The 12,823-nt window shown below is 45.4% G+C and overlaps 1 protein-coding gene across 2 annotated transcripts in view; it reads left to right on the top strand.

The window, feature by feature from the left end:
• DHRSX (dehydrogenase/reductase X-linked) overlaps positions 1-12,823 on the top strand; it is a 326,527-nt gene that overhangs the window by 124,721 nt on the left and 188,983 nt on the right. For both annotated transcript variants that reach the window (XM_030806545.1, XM_030806544.1), the window contains exon 2: positions 5,897-6,004. In XM_030806545.1, the coding sequence (XP_030662405.1) occupies positions 5,897-6,004 (108 nt within the window). The remainder of the gene's footprint in view (positions 1-5,896; positions 6,005-12,823) is intronic.

Genomic DNA, 12,823 nt, shown 5'->3' with positions numbered 1-12,823 from the left:
CTGCCTCCCAGGTTCACGCCATTCTCCTGCCTCAGCCTTCCGAGTAGCTGGGACTACAGGCGCCTGCCACCACGCCAGGCTAATTTTTTGTATTTTTAGTAGAGACGAGGTTTAACCGTGTTAGCCAGGATGGTCTTGATCTCCTGACCTCGTGATCCACCCGCCTCAGCCTCCCAAAGTGCTGGGATTACAGGCGTGAGCCACTGCGCCTGACCGTCGTTTTTTTTTGTTTTGTTTTGAGACAGTCTTGCTGTGTCACCCAGGCTGGAGTGCAGTGGTATGATCAGAGCTCACTACAGCCTCAACCTCCCAGGCTTGCGTGATCCTCTGAACTCAGCCTCCCGGGCAGCTGGGATGACAGCTGTGTGCCACCATGCCTGGCTAATGTTTTTGTACCTTTTTTTTTGTTTTGTAGCAATGGGGCTTCACCATGTTGCCCAGACTGGTCTTGAACTCCTGGGCTCAAGCGATCTGCCTGCACTGGCTTTCCGAAGTGCTGGCAGTACAGGCATGAGCCACTGCGCCTGACCCGTTTGGGTCTTTTGAGAAGCACACACCGAGAAGGAACGTGATGGGCCAGAGATTTACTAGGGAAACTGTGTGTGAAGGATCAAACAGGCGCTGGCAGAAGAAAGCGGAGGAAGGCTTTCAGATGACGGTGTAGGTGCCTCACACCTGTGAAAAAAGAGAGGGAGAGGAACAAGGAACTGGGTAGAAGGAGCGTCCAGCCGGTTCTCTGGTCATGCCGAGTCATTGGCTGTGAAAACCCAAAACGCTGAGGAAGCCCGATCTTGCAAAAGATGTTGCCCATCTGCAGAGGCACCGGCTGGGTGGTGTCAGCTGATTGTTGCCACCTTTGTGTGCGGGGGTGTCTGTGTGGGTACATACATACTTCTCAGCCCCAGTGCCAGCTTCCTGGTCCATAAGGAAAACACTAAAGTCGTCTAGCTAAAGTTGGAGATGCAGCAAGGATCCATTCTGCAATCCGTCATGCTTTTTTTTTTTTTTTTGAGCTGGGGTCTCACTACATTGCCCAGGCTGCGGTGCAGTGGTGCAATCATGGCTCGCTGTGTGTTTTTAGGGGAGACCCCACGGGCACCTCCAAAACCACGTGGCATGACATCCTCACTGAGACCCAAGGGCATCTTTCCATGGCCTCAACTCTACTTTTATGTCTTTAGAGAGGGGCCTAAAGGTTTCCTGATACAGGTTTTGCACACTCTCGATTACCAAGTCTCATTTCAGTGTTGCTGTTGTTTCTATATTATAAGCAGGACTGTCTCTTCCCATACCTTTTTAACCTGCCAATTGTTTGTGTATTTATGGAAGCTATTGATATTTGCTTCTGAATTTTTATCTGACTACCTTCCTGAATTCTCTTCTACCTTCCTGAATTCTCTTCTTGGATTTGTTTAATGTTGATTTTGTTCGTTTTTTCTTGGCATACCATCATATCATCTGCAAAGTATATTTTGACTCTCCCTCTGCAGTTCTTGTATCTGTTGTAGTTATTTGTCTGACCATGTTGGATAAGATCTCCAATAGCATGTTAAATTGTTAAATGACAGGGTGAACTCCTGGAATCCCAGCTCTTTGGGAGGCTGGGGTGGCAGGATGACTTGAGCCCCGGAGATCAAGACTGGTCTGGGCAACACGGCAAGACCCCATCTTTAAAAAAATAGTAAAAAAAATTAGCCAGGTGTGGTGGCTCACACCTGTAGTCCCAGCTACTTGGGAGGCTGAGGCAGGAGGATCGTTTGAGTCCAGGAGGTCGAGGCTGCAGCGAGCCATGATTGCACCACTACACTGCAGCCTGGGCAGTGTAGTGAGACCCCAGCTCAAAACAAAAAAGCATCACAGAGAACAGGATGGATACTTGCTGCTTTTCTAAGTTTAGCTGGAAGATTTTAGTGTTTTCTTTATTGACTGGGAAGTTGACATTGGGGCTGAGAAATACGTATGTACACACACAGACACACATGCATACACACACAGTATATATGCATACTGTGTGTCTGTAATTACAATTTAATAATACCTTCCTATTTTTAAAATAAAGTTAGTAAATTAAGAACATCAATACGTCTACTGATACTACATATAGTATTTCCAAGTCCCTCAGCTTGGGTCAGGAACATGGGAAAGTAATTGTACAGGTTCTATCTTTGGGTTACGAGGAATACACCAGAAAACCCAAGCGTATGGAAAACTTATTCTGCAATTTTCTAAGCGAACATACCTTTTCATCGATTCATGCGAGTATCAAGAAAAAAAATGAAAGTCTTACACACCAAGAGGATTGTTTGCACAATACTGACAACGAAAGGTACAGGCTGACAAATAACAGGTTATATGTGGAAGCCTCCTCCACGGGCCCCACCTCCTGATGCCATCACCCTGGCGATGGTATGTTTTCGACATAGGAATTATTTTAGGGGGAGAGGAGACACAAAATTTTACACTTGGGAAAGGTGAAATGGAAAAGCAGCATAGGCTTTATTATTTTGTTTTATTTTATTTTATTTTATTTTATTATACTTTAAGTTCTAGAGTACATGTGCAGAACGCGCAGGTTTGTTACATAGGTATACACGTGCCATGGTGGTTTGCTGCACCCATCAACCCGTCATCTACATTAGGTGTTTCTCCTAATACTACCCTTCCCCTAGCCCCCTTGTTCAGTTCCCACTTATGAGTGAGAACATGCGGTGTTTGGTTTTCTGTTCCTGTGTTAGTTTGCTGAGAATGATGGTTTCCAGTTTCATCCATGTCCCTGCAAAGGACATGAACTCATCCTTTTTTATGGCTGCATAGTATTCCATGGTGTCCATGTGCCACATTTTCTTTATTCAGTCTATCATTGATGGGCATTTGGGTTGGTTCCAAGTCTTTGCTATTGTGAACAGTGCTGCAATAAACATACGTGTGTGTGTGTGCCTTTATACTAGAATGATTTATAATCCTTATTTCTATTTAAATTACCTTTGTATTTTTATAGATTTTGTGGATATGAGTACACTTGTGTTACATGAATATATTGCATAGTTAGCCAATAGGCAATTTCTCATCCCTCATCCCATCCCACCCTGTGACACTTCTGAGTCCCCGATGTCTATTATTTTATGCTCTATGTCGACGTGTACACATTATTTAATTCCTGCTTATAAGGGATAACATGTGGTACTTGACTTTCTGTTTCTGAGCCATTTCACTTAGGATAATGGCCTCCAGTTCCCTTCGTGTTGCTGCAAAAGACACAACATCATTCCTTTTCATGGCTGTGTAGTATTCCATGGTATATATGTGCCATATTTTAAAAAATCAAATTGTCTGTTGGTGGACACTTAGGCTTTATATTTTAATAAAGAACATTCCAAATATGTTGAACAAAATAATCTCCTGAACAAAACTTGAAAAAGGTCATATGTACCTATAACAATTCACAGAAAGGGACTTTCCTGACTACCTGCCTGCAAAATCCACTTTTCCCTCAGTCTTTCCTTCTCAAGGGAATTCATGGAAATTCCCTTCTTGCATTTTCTCAGCGCCCGGTATAAGGAGTCATTCTTGCCTCATGTCCCCCTCTCTGTCCTTGTGTTGTGATTTCTTTTTATTTTGAATGCGAAGTGTCTGACTCCCACCAGCGTCCCTGTTGCCTGTACCTGTGAGACATATTCTGAATCCAGCCACCTCTCATACCACCTGTGCTGAACGGGGCAGAGCTCCCCCGTCAGTCCCTGCGACTGCTTCAGGAGACCCTCGATAGCCCTGTCTTCCTCCAGCTCGAATGGACTCGCCATGAATCTATTTCTTCCTGTGAAACATATCACAGATTGGCTCAGAGCCCTGTGATGACGCCCTGTCTGCCAGAGAGAAGCTCACGAACTCTGTGGCGTGCCCCTACACCTTCTTCCCTCCTCTCTTCCCTCTTTCTGCGTGCTTGGCTCCAGCCAGCCAGCCGCCTTCCTCTTCCTGGAATATCCCAGGCATGCTAGACTTTTGCTCTCACCGTCACAACATCAGCTCAGGAGCCCCTCCTTGGAGGATTGTTCTTTAACTCTCAATCCAGAATCACTGCTTCTCCCTTTCCTCTTCTTCCTTTGCTCTGGGTTTCCTTTGAAGTTCATTCATAACTGGAAGATGTGAGATCTGGAAAGTTCTGGATTATTGCCAGACACATCTGTGTATTTAGAGTGGATGGTATCTTACCCAGGGGAACCAAATCTCCTTGAGGCAGACAACATGTTTATCTTTGTGTAATTCATTTCCCTGTATGCTGGGCACAGAGTGTGGGCTCTACACATATTTTATAAAAGAAGGAGGGAAGGGTTGGAAGATGGACAGAAGGAAGGAGGAAGAAAGGAAGGAAAGAGGGAAGGAAGAAAGGAAAGAGGGAGGGAAGGAAAGAGGGAAAGAAGGAAGGCAAGAGTGAGAGAAGGAAGTAAAGAGGAAAGGAAGGGAAGGGAAGGAAGGAAGGAAAAAGTGAGAGAAAGAAGTGAAGAGGAAAGGATGGAAGGAGAAAGGAAGGAAAGAGGGAGGGAAGGAAAAAGAAGAAGGAAGGAGTGAGACAAGGAAGTAAAGAAGAAAGGAGGGAAAGAGGAAAGCAAAGAAAGAGGGAGGGAAGGAAGGAAGGAAAGAAAGGAAGGAGGAAGGAAGGAAAAAGGGAAGGAAGGAAGGAATGAAGAAAAGAAAGGGAGGGAAGGAAGGAAAGGGAGGGAGGGAAGGAAAGAGGGAGGGAAGGAAAGAGGGAGGGAAGGAAAGAGGGAGGGAAGGAAGGAATGAGGGAGGGAAGGAATGAAGGAAGAAAGGAAAAAGAGAAGGAAGGAGGAAGGAAAGAGGGAAGGAAGGAAGGAATGATGGAGAGAAGGAAGGGAGGACAAATGGAAGGAAGAAAAAGAAATACGAATCTCCCTCAAAATGTGGATCACTTGTCTTAACCAGAAATTCAAGTGAGATGCTATCTGCACGTGTGATATCAGCAGCTATGAAGCAAACTGTGTTAACCATGTCTTTTATTTTCTGTGTTCTGATGCATGCCTTTTGTGGCCTTGTCAACCCTAGAGACACTGCCCCTCCCATAGCTAGCGAATCCCCAGAGATGGTGAACAGCCCGCCTATGAACCTGTCTTTCACATGCAAACCCATCAATCCAGAATCCACCCCCCAACCATCTCCTTTATTGGGGTTGCATATTCCACGTCACTCTCCACCTGCCCTAAACACCCCAAAGCCAGGTACCCGAGAGTCAGGGACAGTCCCTATGCCCCAGAGCCTGCTGAAATCATTCACACTAGCCAACTCTAAGCCTACTCACCTGTTCCTTCCCATGGAAACCCCAATAAGAGCTCTGGTCTCCTCTGTCTTCCCACCTGACCCAACTTGGTGCGCCCCTGCGTGGTCCTGAGTGGTGTGACGCGCCCCTCCTCTTGAGTAACAAACCACTTGCTGAACAGCAGTCTCCTGATCTGTTGGCCCCACCATACCTACATCATAATAAAGTCTACATTTTACAACGCAAACGAACAAAAATGTCCTGCTCAGTGCTGCCCTGAGAGCAGAGGTTATTTCAGGATTCTTGCTCGCCTCTGTAAAGGGTATCCATTCTGCAGACCTTTCTGCCGGTCACATTGACGGCATATTCCAGAGCCTGCCAGGGACTCACAGGGGATGATAGGGGATTTATCAGGTGGTTTTTTACTGCACTGTCATTACTCGGGGCTAATCCACTTTAATACATTCATGCGTCCTGAGCCTGTGGGAATTCAAGAGGAACAGAACCAGAAATAATTGAACCATAACTCCCTTTGGCATCCTGCCTCTCTGGAGGCTTAATTCTTACAAATATGTGCTCTGCTTTTAAATCTCAGTTTGATTATTTTCTCTTCTTCTTTTTCAGTTTTCCCCCCACAACCTGGCCGTGTTGCTATAGTGACGGGAGGGACAGATGGCATCGGCTATTCTACGGCGAAGCATCTGGCAAGACTTGGCATGCAAGTTATCATAGGTGATGACTTTTACAGTTACTTGTATTTTTTGTTTTTTGTTTTTTTTTCTGAGACAGGATCTCAGTCTGTCAACCCATGCTGGGCTGCAGTGGTGTGATATTGGCTCACTGCAGCCTCCACCTCCTAGGTTAAAGTGATTCTCCTACCTCAGCCTCCCGAGTAGCTGGGTTTACAGACATGCACCACCACGCCCGGATAGTTTTTGTATTTTTAGTAGAGACAGAGTTTTGATATGCTGGCCAGGCTGGTCTTGAACTCCTGAGCTCAAGCCATCCACCTGCCTTGGCCTCCCAAAGTGCTAGGATTACAGGTGTGAGCCGCCGCGCCTGGCAGAGTTAGTTGTGTCTTATACCTAATGTGAGGTACTTAGTTGTTCATTTAGACATGTATGCAAATGCTGATTTGCATATAGAAAATTCAGTCAGATCCAGAAAACTCATAAAGGTGATATTCAAAACCTAGAAAACACAGAAAATTGTTGTACCCTTTTGGAAGTAGATATATGTTCTGCTTAAATATTGATCCTGTGCTTCTTTCACATGGTTTACTGGAAAAAAATTACCATATATCTTTATGACTTTACTAGGGCTGTTATAACAAAGTATCTCAAGGAGACTGGAGGTTGCTTAAAAAGCCAAAATTTATTTTTCACAATTCCAGAGGCTGGAGGTTCAATATCACAGCGTGAGTAGGTCTGGTTCCTCCTGACACCTCTCTCCTGGGCTTGTAGACGCCGTCTTCTCCCTGTGTCCTCACAGGGTCGTCCCTCTGTGTGTGTCTGTGTCCTCATATGCTCTTCTTATAAGGACGCTAGTTCTGTTAGATCAGGGCCCACTCTCGTGACCTCATTTTACCTTAATCACCACTTTAAAGACCTTATTTCCAAACACAGTCACATTCTGAGGTCCTGGGCTTTAGGACTTCAATTAATGAATTTTGTTCAAAGACAAGCTCCTAACAGAATCTGAACAATTTTGTGGGATACTTGTTTTTTCTGCATCCATGACCTATGGGCACTCACTGTTTGATTTCTGCTCTTCTTTTTGAAAATCTCTCTAAAAGCTTATCGTGATCTCTGACTCCTCTTTAGGTGTGACCTCTTCAGGTCTCCCTTCAACTGGGAACATGAGGACAGTTCAAATTAACCCATTCCACTATTGCCAGTGGAGACGGAGTGGGGAGGGGGAGAGGGAGGGGGAGGAAGAGGGGGCGGGGAGGGGGAGGGAGCATCAATTGCATACCTGGGGAAGTTTAAATCAGCTAGATGTGTGGAGATGAGCTTGGAAAAATAAAAGCCTTAATGGCCACTTTTGACACCATCTGCATTTAATTAATTATTTTCAGACAGGATCCTGCTCTGTCAGCTCGGACTGCAGTGCAGTGATGTAATCATCGCTCACTGCAACCTCAAACTCCTGGACTCAAGCAATCCTCCAGACCCAGCCTCACGAGTTGCTGGTACTACAGGCATGCACCACCATGCCAAGCTCATTTTATTTATTTATTTATTACTTTTTTGAGAAGAGTCTTGCTCTGTCACCCAGGGTGGGATGCAGTGACATGACCTCAGCTCACGGCATCCCCTGCCTCCTGGGTTCAAGTGACTCTCCTGCCTCAGCCTCCCGAGTAGCTGGGATTACAGGCACCCACCACCATGCCCTACTAATTTTTGTATTTTTAGTAGAGATGGGGTTTTGCTCTGTTGGCTAGGCTGGTCTCGAACTCCTGACCTCAGGTGATCTGCCCACCTCTGCCTCCCAAAGCGCTGGGATTACAGGCATGAACCACCGTGCCTGGCCCTGGCTCATTTAAAAAATTACTTTGGCAGCTGGGCGTGGTGGCTCACACCTGTAATCCTAGCACTTTGGGAGGTCAAGGCGGGCAGATCATTTGAGGTTAAGAGTTCAAGACCAGCCTGGCCAACATGGTGAAGCCCTGACTCTCCTAAAAATACAAAAATTAGCTGGGCTTGGTGGTGAGTGCCTGCGTGGTGGCGGGTGCCTGTAGTCCCAGCTACTCGGGAGGCTGAGGCAGGTGAATTGATTGAACCTGAGAGGTAGAGGTTGCAGTGAGCCGAGATCACGCCACTGTACTCCAGCCTGGATGACAGAGCGAGACTCAGTCTCAAAAAAACAAACAAATTGTTTTGGAGATACAGGGTCTTGCTATGTTGCCCAGGCTGGTCTTGAACTCCTGGGTTGAAGTGATCCTCCCACCTTGGCCTCCCAAAGTGCTGGGATTTCAAGTGTGAGCCACTAGGCCTGGCCACCCTTTGCTTTTAATAAATAACTTTTATGGTGTCTGGTTTTATAAACATCATACTGTAGGTCTGGTTTTAGATATGCAGGATCATATTCACTCAACACTTTCCAGCCCAGGCGCAGTGGCTCACGCCTGTAATCCCAGCACTTTGGGAAGCTGAGGCGGGCGGATCACGAGGTCAGGAGATCGAGACCATCCTGGCTAACATGGTGAAACCCCGTCTCTACTAAAAAACAAAAAGTAGCTCGGCGTGGCGGCGCATGCCTGTAATCCCAGCTACTCGGGAGGCGGAGGCAGGAGCGTCGCTTGAGCCAGGGAGCCGGAGGTTGCAGTGAGCCGAGATCACACCACTGCACTCCAGCCTGGGTGACAGAGTGAGATCTGTCTCAAAAAAAAAGACTTTCCAAAACGAATGCCCATTATTGATTGACTTCTTCCTTTCTGCCATTCTTTCTCCTTCTCTCCCTTGTTGTCATTTATGGAAAGATGATCATGCATCATAAACAATGCTTAGGGCTGGAGATTTATTTCAACATGAATTTTTCTCAGTTCTTCCTTATCTTTGAGGAGCTCTGTCCAGGACAGAGACTTTTCTGGGCCTTGAATGCCTTTGCGAAAGCCGAAAAGGCTCAAGTGTTGAGAGCATGAGTCTGATCTGGTGACCAGGGCTCAGCAAGGAGCCTTTCCAGGCCTTGAACCTCTGGACATCTGTTGATGCTCATTGGACAGGCTAAAACTCATCATATTATCAATCAATGAAGTTGACATGCAGATAAAAGGTGTAAGGAAAAAATGAGCTCTCCACATCATTGTATGCATTACATCTATACAATAAAAACTGTGATATACTCATGCGTTTAAATAGCTGCTAGCGTTCTGAGCCTCATGCGTCTAAATAGCTGCTGTGGTTCTCAGCCTAAAATGAGCTCTCTACATCATCGTATGTATTAAATCTATACAATAAAAACTGTGATATACTCATTCATTTAAATAGCTGCTATGGTTCTGAGCCTCATGCGTTTCAGTAGCTGCTCTGGTTCTGAGCCTCGATGGCCATCCACTTGGCCTTGAGTTGGCTCTATCCAGAAATCTCCATGGCAGCTTCTGCTGGGGCAAATGCACGGCTGCTGCCCCCACCTCTGTGTTTTCTCATCTTCATTTACAAAAGAAGAAAATGCTAACGTTGCTGACGCTAACCTCCTGAATTTCATGCAGTAATCCCCAGGAGTCTTTGTCTCAGATGGGGAAACCCCACGTTCAGCCCGTGGGGCCTTCTGTTCTCCCTGGAGATGCGTGGTTCATGTCAGCGACATGGCTCCTTGCTTCATCCTTCTGAGCCTTTTTGGCTTTTGCAAAACATGAATACAAAACTTAAAATTTTTCTATGTCATGGCTCTTCCCAACTTTCACATTTTTGAGACAGGGTCTCACTCTGTCACCCAGAATGCAATGGCATGATCTCAGCCCACTACAACCTCTGCCTCCTGGGCTCAAGCGATCCTCCCACCTCAGCCTCCTAAGTAGCTGGGACCACAGGTGTGCACCACCAGGCCTGGATAATTTTTTGTAGTTTTAGTAGAGATGGGGCCTCACCATGTTGCTTGGACTTGTCTCGAACACCTGAGCTCAAGCGATCTGCCCGCCTCGGCTTCCCAAATTGCTGGGATTACGGGTGTGAGCCACTGTGCCCGGACACTTTTAAAATAATAATTTTGCACAGGCAGTTCCGTTCCTCATGTAACCATCTTCCTCTCATGGGCTTCAGGGCTTGTAAAATAGTATACAGACATGTGTACTGTTTCACCTGATGAAGCTTAGTTGTGTTAGATAATGATAACATCTTGTTGGGCTATGTCATAATGAGGTAATTGAGTAGAATATAATGAAATCTTGTTGGATTAGTTAATGACTTGTTGAGCTTTGGGAGCAGGTGAGCACTTTTTGGTCTATTTCAGTCTCTTTCTTTCTATCAAGCATTTATTTTCCTCAAAGTTGTGTCTAACTCCCACTTGAGCATTTTTTTATCCATTCTTTTTTTTTTTCTTTGACATGGAGTCTCACTCTGTTGCCCAGGCTGGAGTGCAGTGGCGCGATCTCAGCTCACTTCAACCTCCGCCTCCTGGTTCAAGCGATTCTCCTGCCTCAGCCTCCCCAGTAGCTGGGACTACAGGAGTGCACCACCACACCCAGCTAATTTTTATGTTTTTAGTAGAGATGGGGTTTCACCATGTTGGCCAACATGGTCTCGATCTCTTGACCTTGTGATCCACCTGCCTCAGCCTCCCAAAGTGCTGGTATCACAGGCATGAGCCACTGCGCCCGGCCCCATTCTCTTTATTTTATTTTATTATTTTATTTTTATTTTTATTATTATTTTTTGAGATGGAGTTTCACTCTTATTGCCCAGGCTGGAGTGCAGTGGCATGATCTCAGCTCACTGCAAACTCCGTCTCCCAGGTCGAAGCGATTCTCCTGCCTCAGCCTCCCAAGTAGCTGGGACTACAGGCACGTGCCACCATACCAAGCTAATTTTTGTATTTTTAGTAGAGGGGGGATTTCACCATGTTGGTCAGGATGGTCTTGATCTCTTGACCTTGTAATTTGCCTGCCTCGGCCTCCCAGAGTGCTGGGATTACAGGCGGGAGCCACTGCGCCTGGCCTCATTCTCTTAATAGACTGGGACAAGTTAAAACTTTATGACAATTTCTTGAAATTGTCAAGTTCATCCATGTCCCTAACTCTCCTGTCTTGATGTGTTTGGGCTGCTGTAAGAAAATAACCGTAGACTGAGTGCCTTGAAACCATAGAAACTTATTGTCCTACAGTTCTCAAGGCTGGAAGTCCCAAGACCAGGGGGTCAGCATGGTCAGATTCTGGTGTAGTCTGTCTTCTAGGTTGTGGTTGGCCACCTGCTCCTGTGTCCTCACATGGTGGAAACTGGATGGGGTTTCTTTTATAAGGGTACTAATTCCATTCATTGTACTCCACCCTCATGACCTAATCATCCCACAAAGGCTCCGCCTCCCAACAGAATCACCAGGGATGTTAGAATTTCAACATAGGAACTTTGGAGGGATACAAACATTCAGTTTATTGCACCCCCTCTAGATGCAAAAGGAGTGGGTTTAGATGAGGAGACCCCGGGGGAGAGGGTGCCCATCTGAGAGTATATTTCTAGAACTTCTTATGAACTTGAGCACCTCCATGATCTGTTTACATCTCCCTGGGACCTGAGTAAATCAGAGACAAGATGTAGGGCAGGAGGGGTTCTGAGATTTAGCTTGGAGACTGTGAGATGGTGATAGATGCCAACCCTTGGTTTTGACCATCCATGCTAGGTGGATATCTGCTGTGTCATTAACGACATGACAAACTTTCTAGGACTTGCTATGTCTCAGACTTCTGCCAATATTTGAGATGACTGGGTCAAAATAATGCTGATTTTTTGAACAGGGAGAGCAATAGGTATTCTCTGAAGGTTGGCTGGATGTGAGCCTAGTGGCTTCAGTGATGGTGGAGTAGGATGAAGAGAAACCCTCAAGGTTGAACAAAGGGAGGGCTCGCATCCAATACTGGTTATATTTGACCTTGTGTCTCCTCCAGTGCAATGATCTTTTTCATCTTCTTAATTCTTAATTTAGCTAGGCAATGTTTAATTATTAGTTTAATTCTTAATTAAACTAGGAAGGGAAGAAAACACCCCATTTCTTTGTGCTTTTTTGTCTCATTGTGGTGATTTAGGTCATGATGAGGTCTAGTTGGGCAGGTCATGATGAAGTCTAGTTGTATTAGGTTCTGATGATGTCTGGTTGAGTTAGATCATGCTGAGGTACAGTTTGGTTTGGTCATGATGAAGTCTAGTTGTATTAGATCATGATAACGTCTCCTTTGGTTATGTCATGATGAAGTAGTTGAGTAGAATGTAATGAAGTCTTGTTCGATTAGATCATGATGACTGGTTGAGTTAGGTCATTATGAGGTATGGTTTGATTAGGTCTTAATGAAGTCTAGTTCAGTAAAAGCATGATGAGATCTAGTTGGTTAGACTTCATGATGTGTGACTTATTTCGGTCATGATGAAATCTAGTTGGGTTAAGTCCCTATGAGATCTAACTGGGTAGGTCATGATGAGGTCTAGTTGAGTTAGGTCCTGATGACTCGTAGTTGGGTTAGGTCACATTGAGGTCTAGTTGGGTAGGCTGTGATGAGCTCTAGTTGTATTAAGTCATGATGAGGTTTGGTTGTATTAAATCATGGTAAGGTACAGTTTGGCTAGGTCATGATGAAGTCTAGTTGTATTAGGTCATAATAATGTTTAGTTTGGCTATGTCATGATGAAGTAGTTGAGTAGAATGTGATGAAATCTTGTTGGATTAGATTAGGATGACTGGTTGAGTTAGATCATTATGAGATGTGATTTAATTAGGTCTTAATGAAGTCTACTTCAGTAACAGCATGATGAGATCTAGCTGGATCAGATCATGGTGATGTGTGGTTTGGCTAGGTCATGATGAAGTCTAGTTGGGTTAAGATTCAGTGAGTTCTAGTTGGGTTAG

The sequence above is a fragment of the Nomascus leucogenys genome, chromosome X (assembly GCF_006542625.1).
Source record: "Nomascus leucogenys isolate Asia chromosome X, Asia_NLE_v1, whole genome shotgun sequence".
In the NCBI taxonomy this organism is placed as follows: Eukaryota; Metazoa; Chordata; class Mammalia; order Primates; family Hylobatidae; genus Nomascus; species Nomascus leucogenys.
The sequence above is the reverse complement of the archived record's forward strand: the minus strand, read 5'-3'. Positions and strand labels throughout refer to the sequence as shown.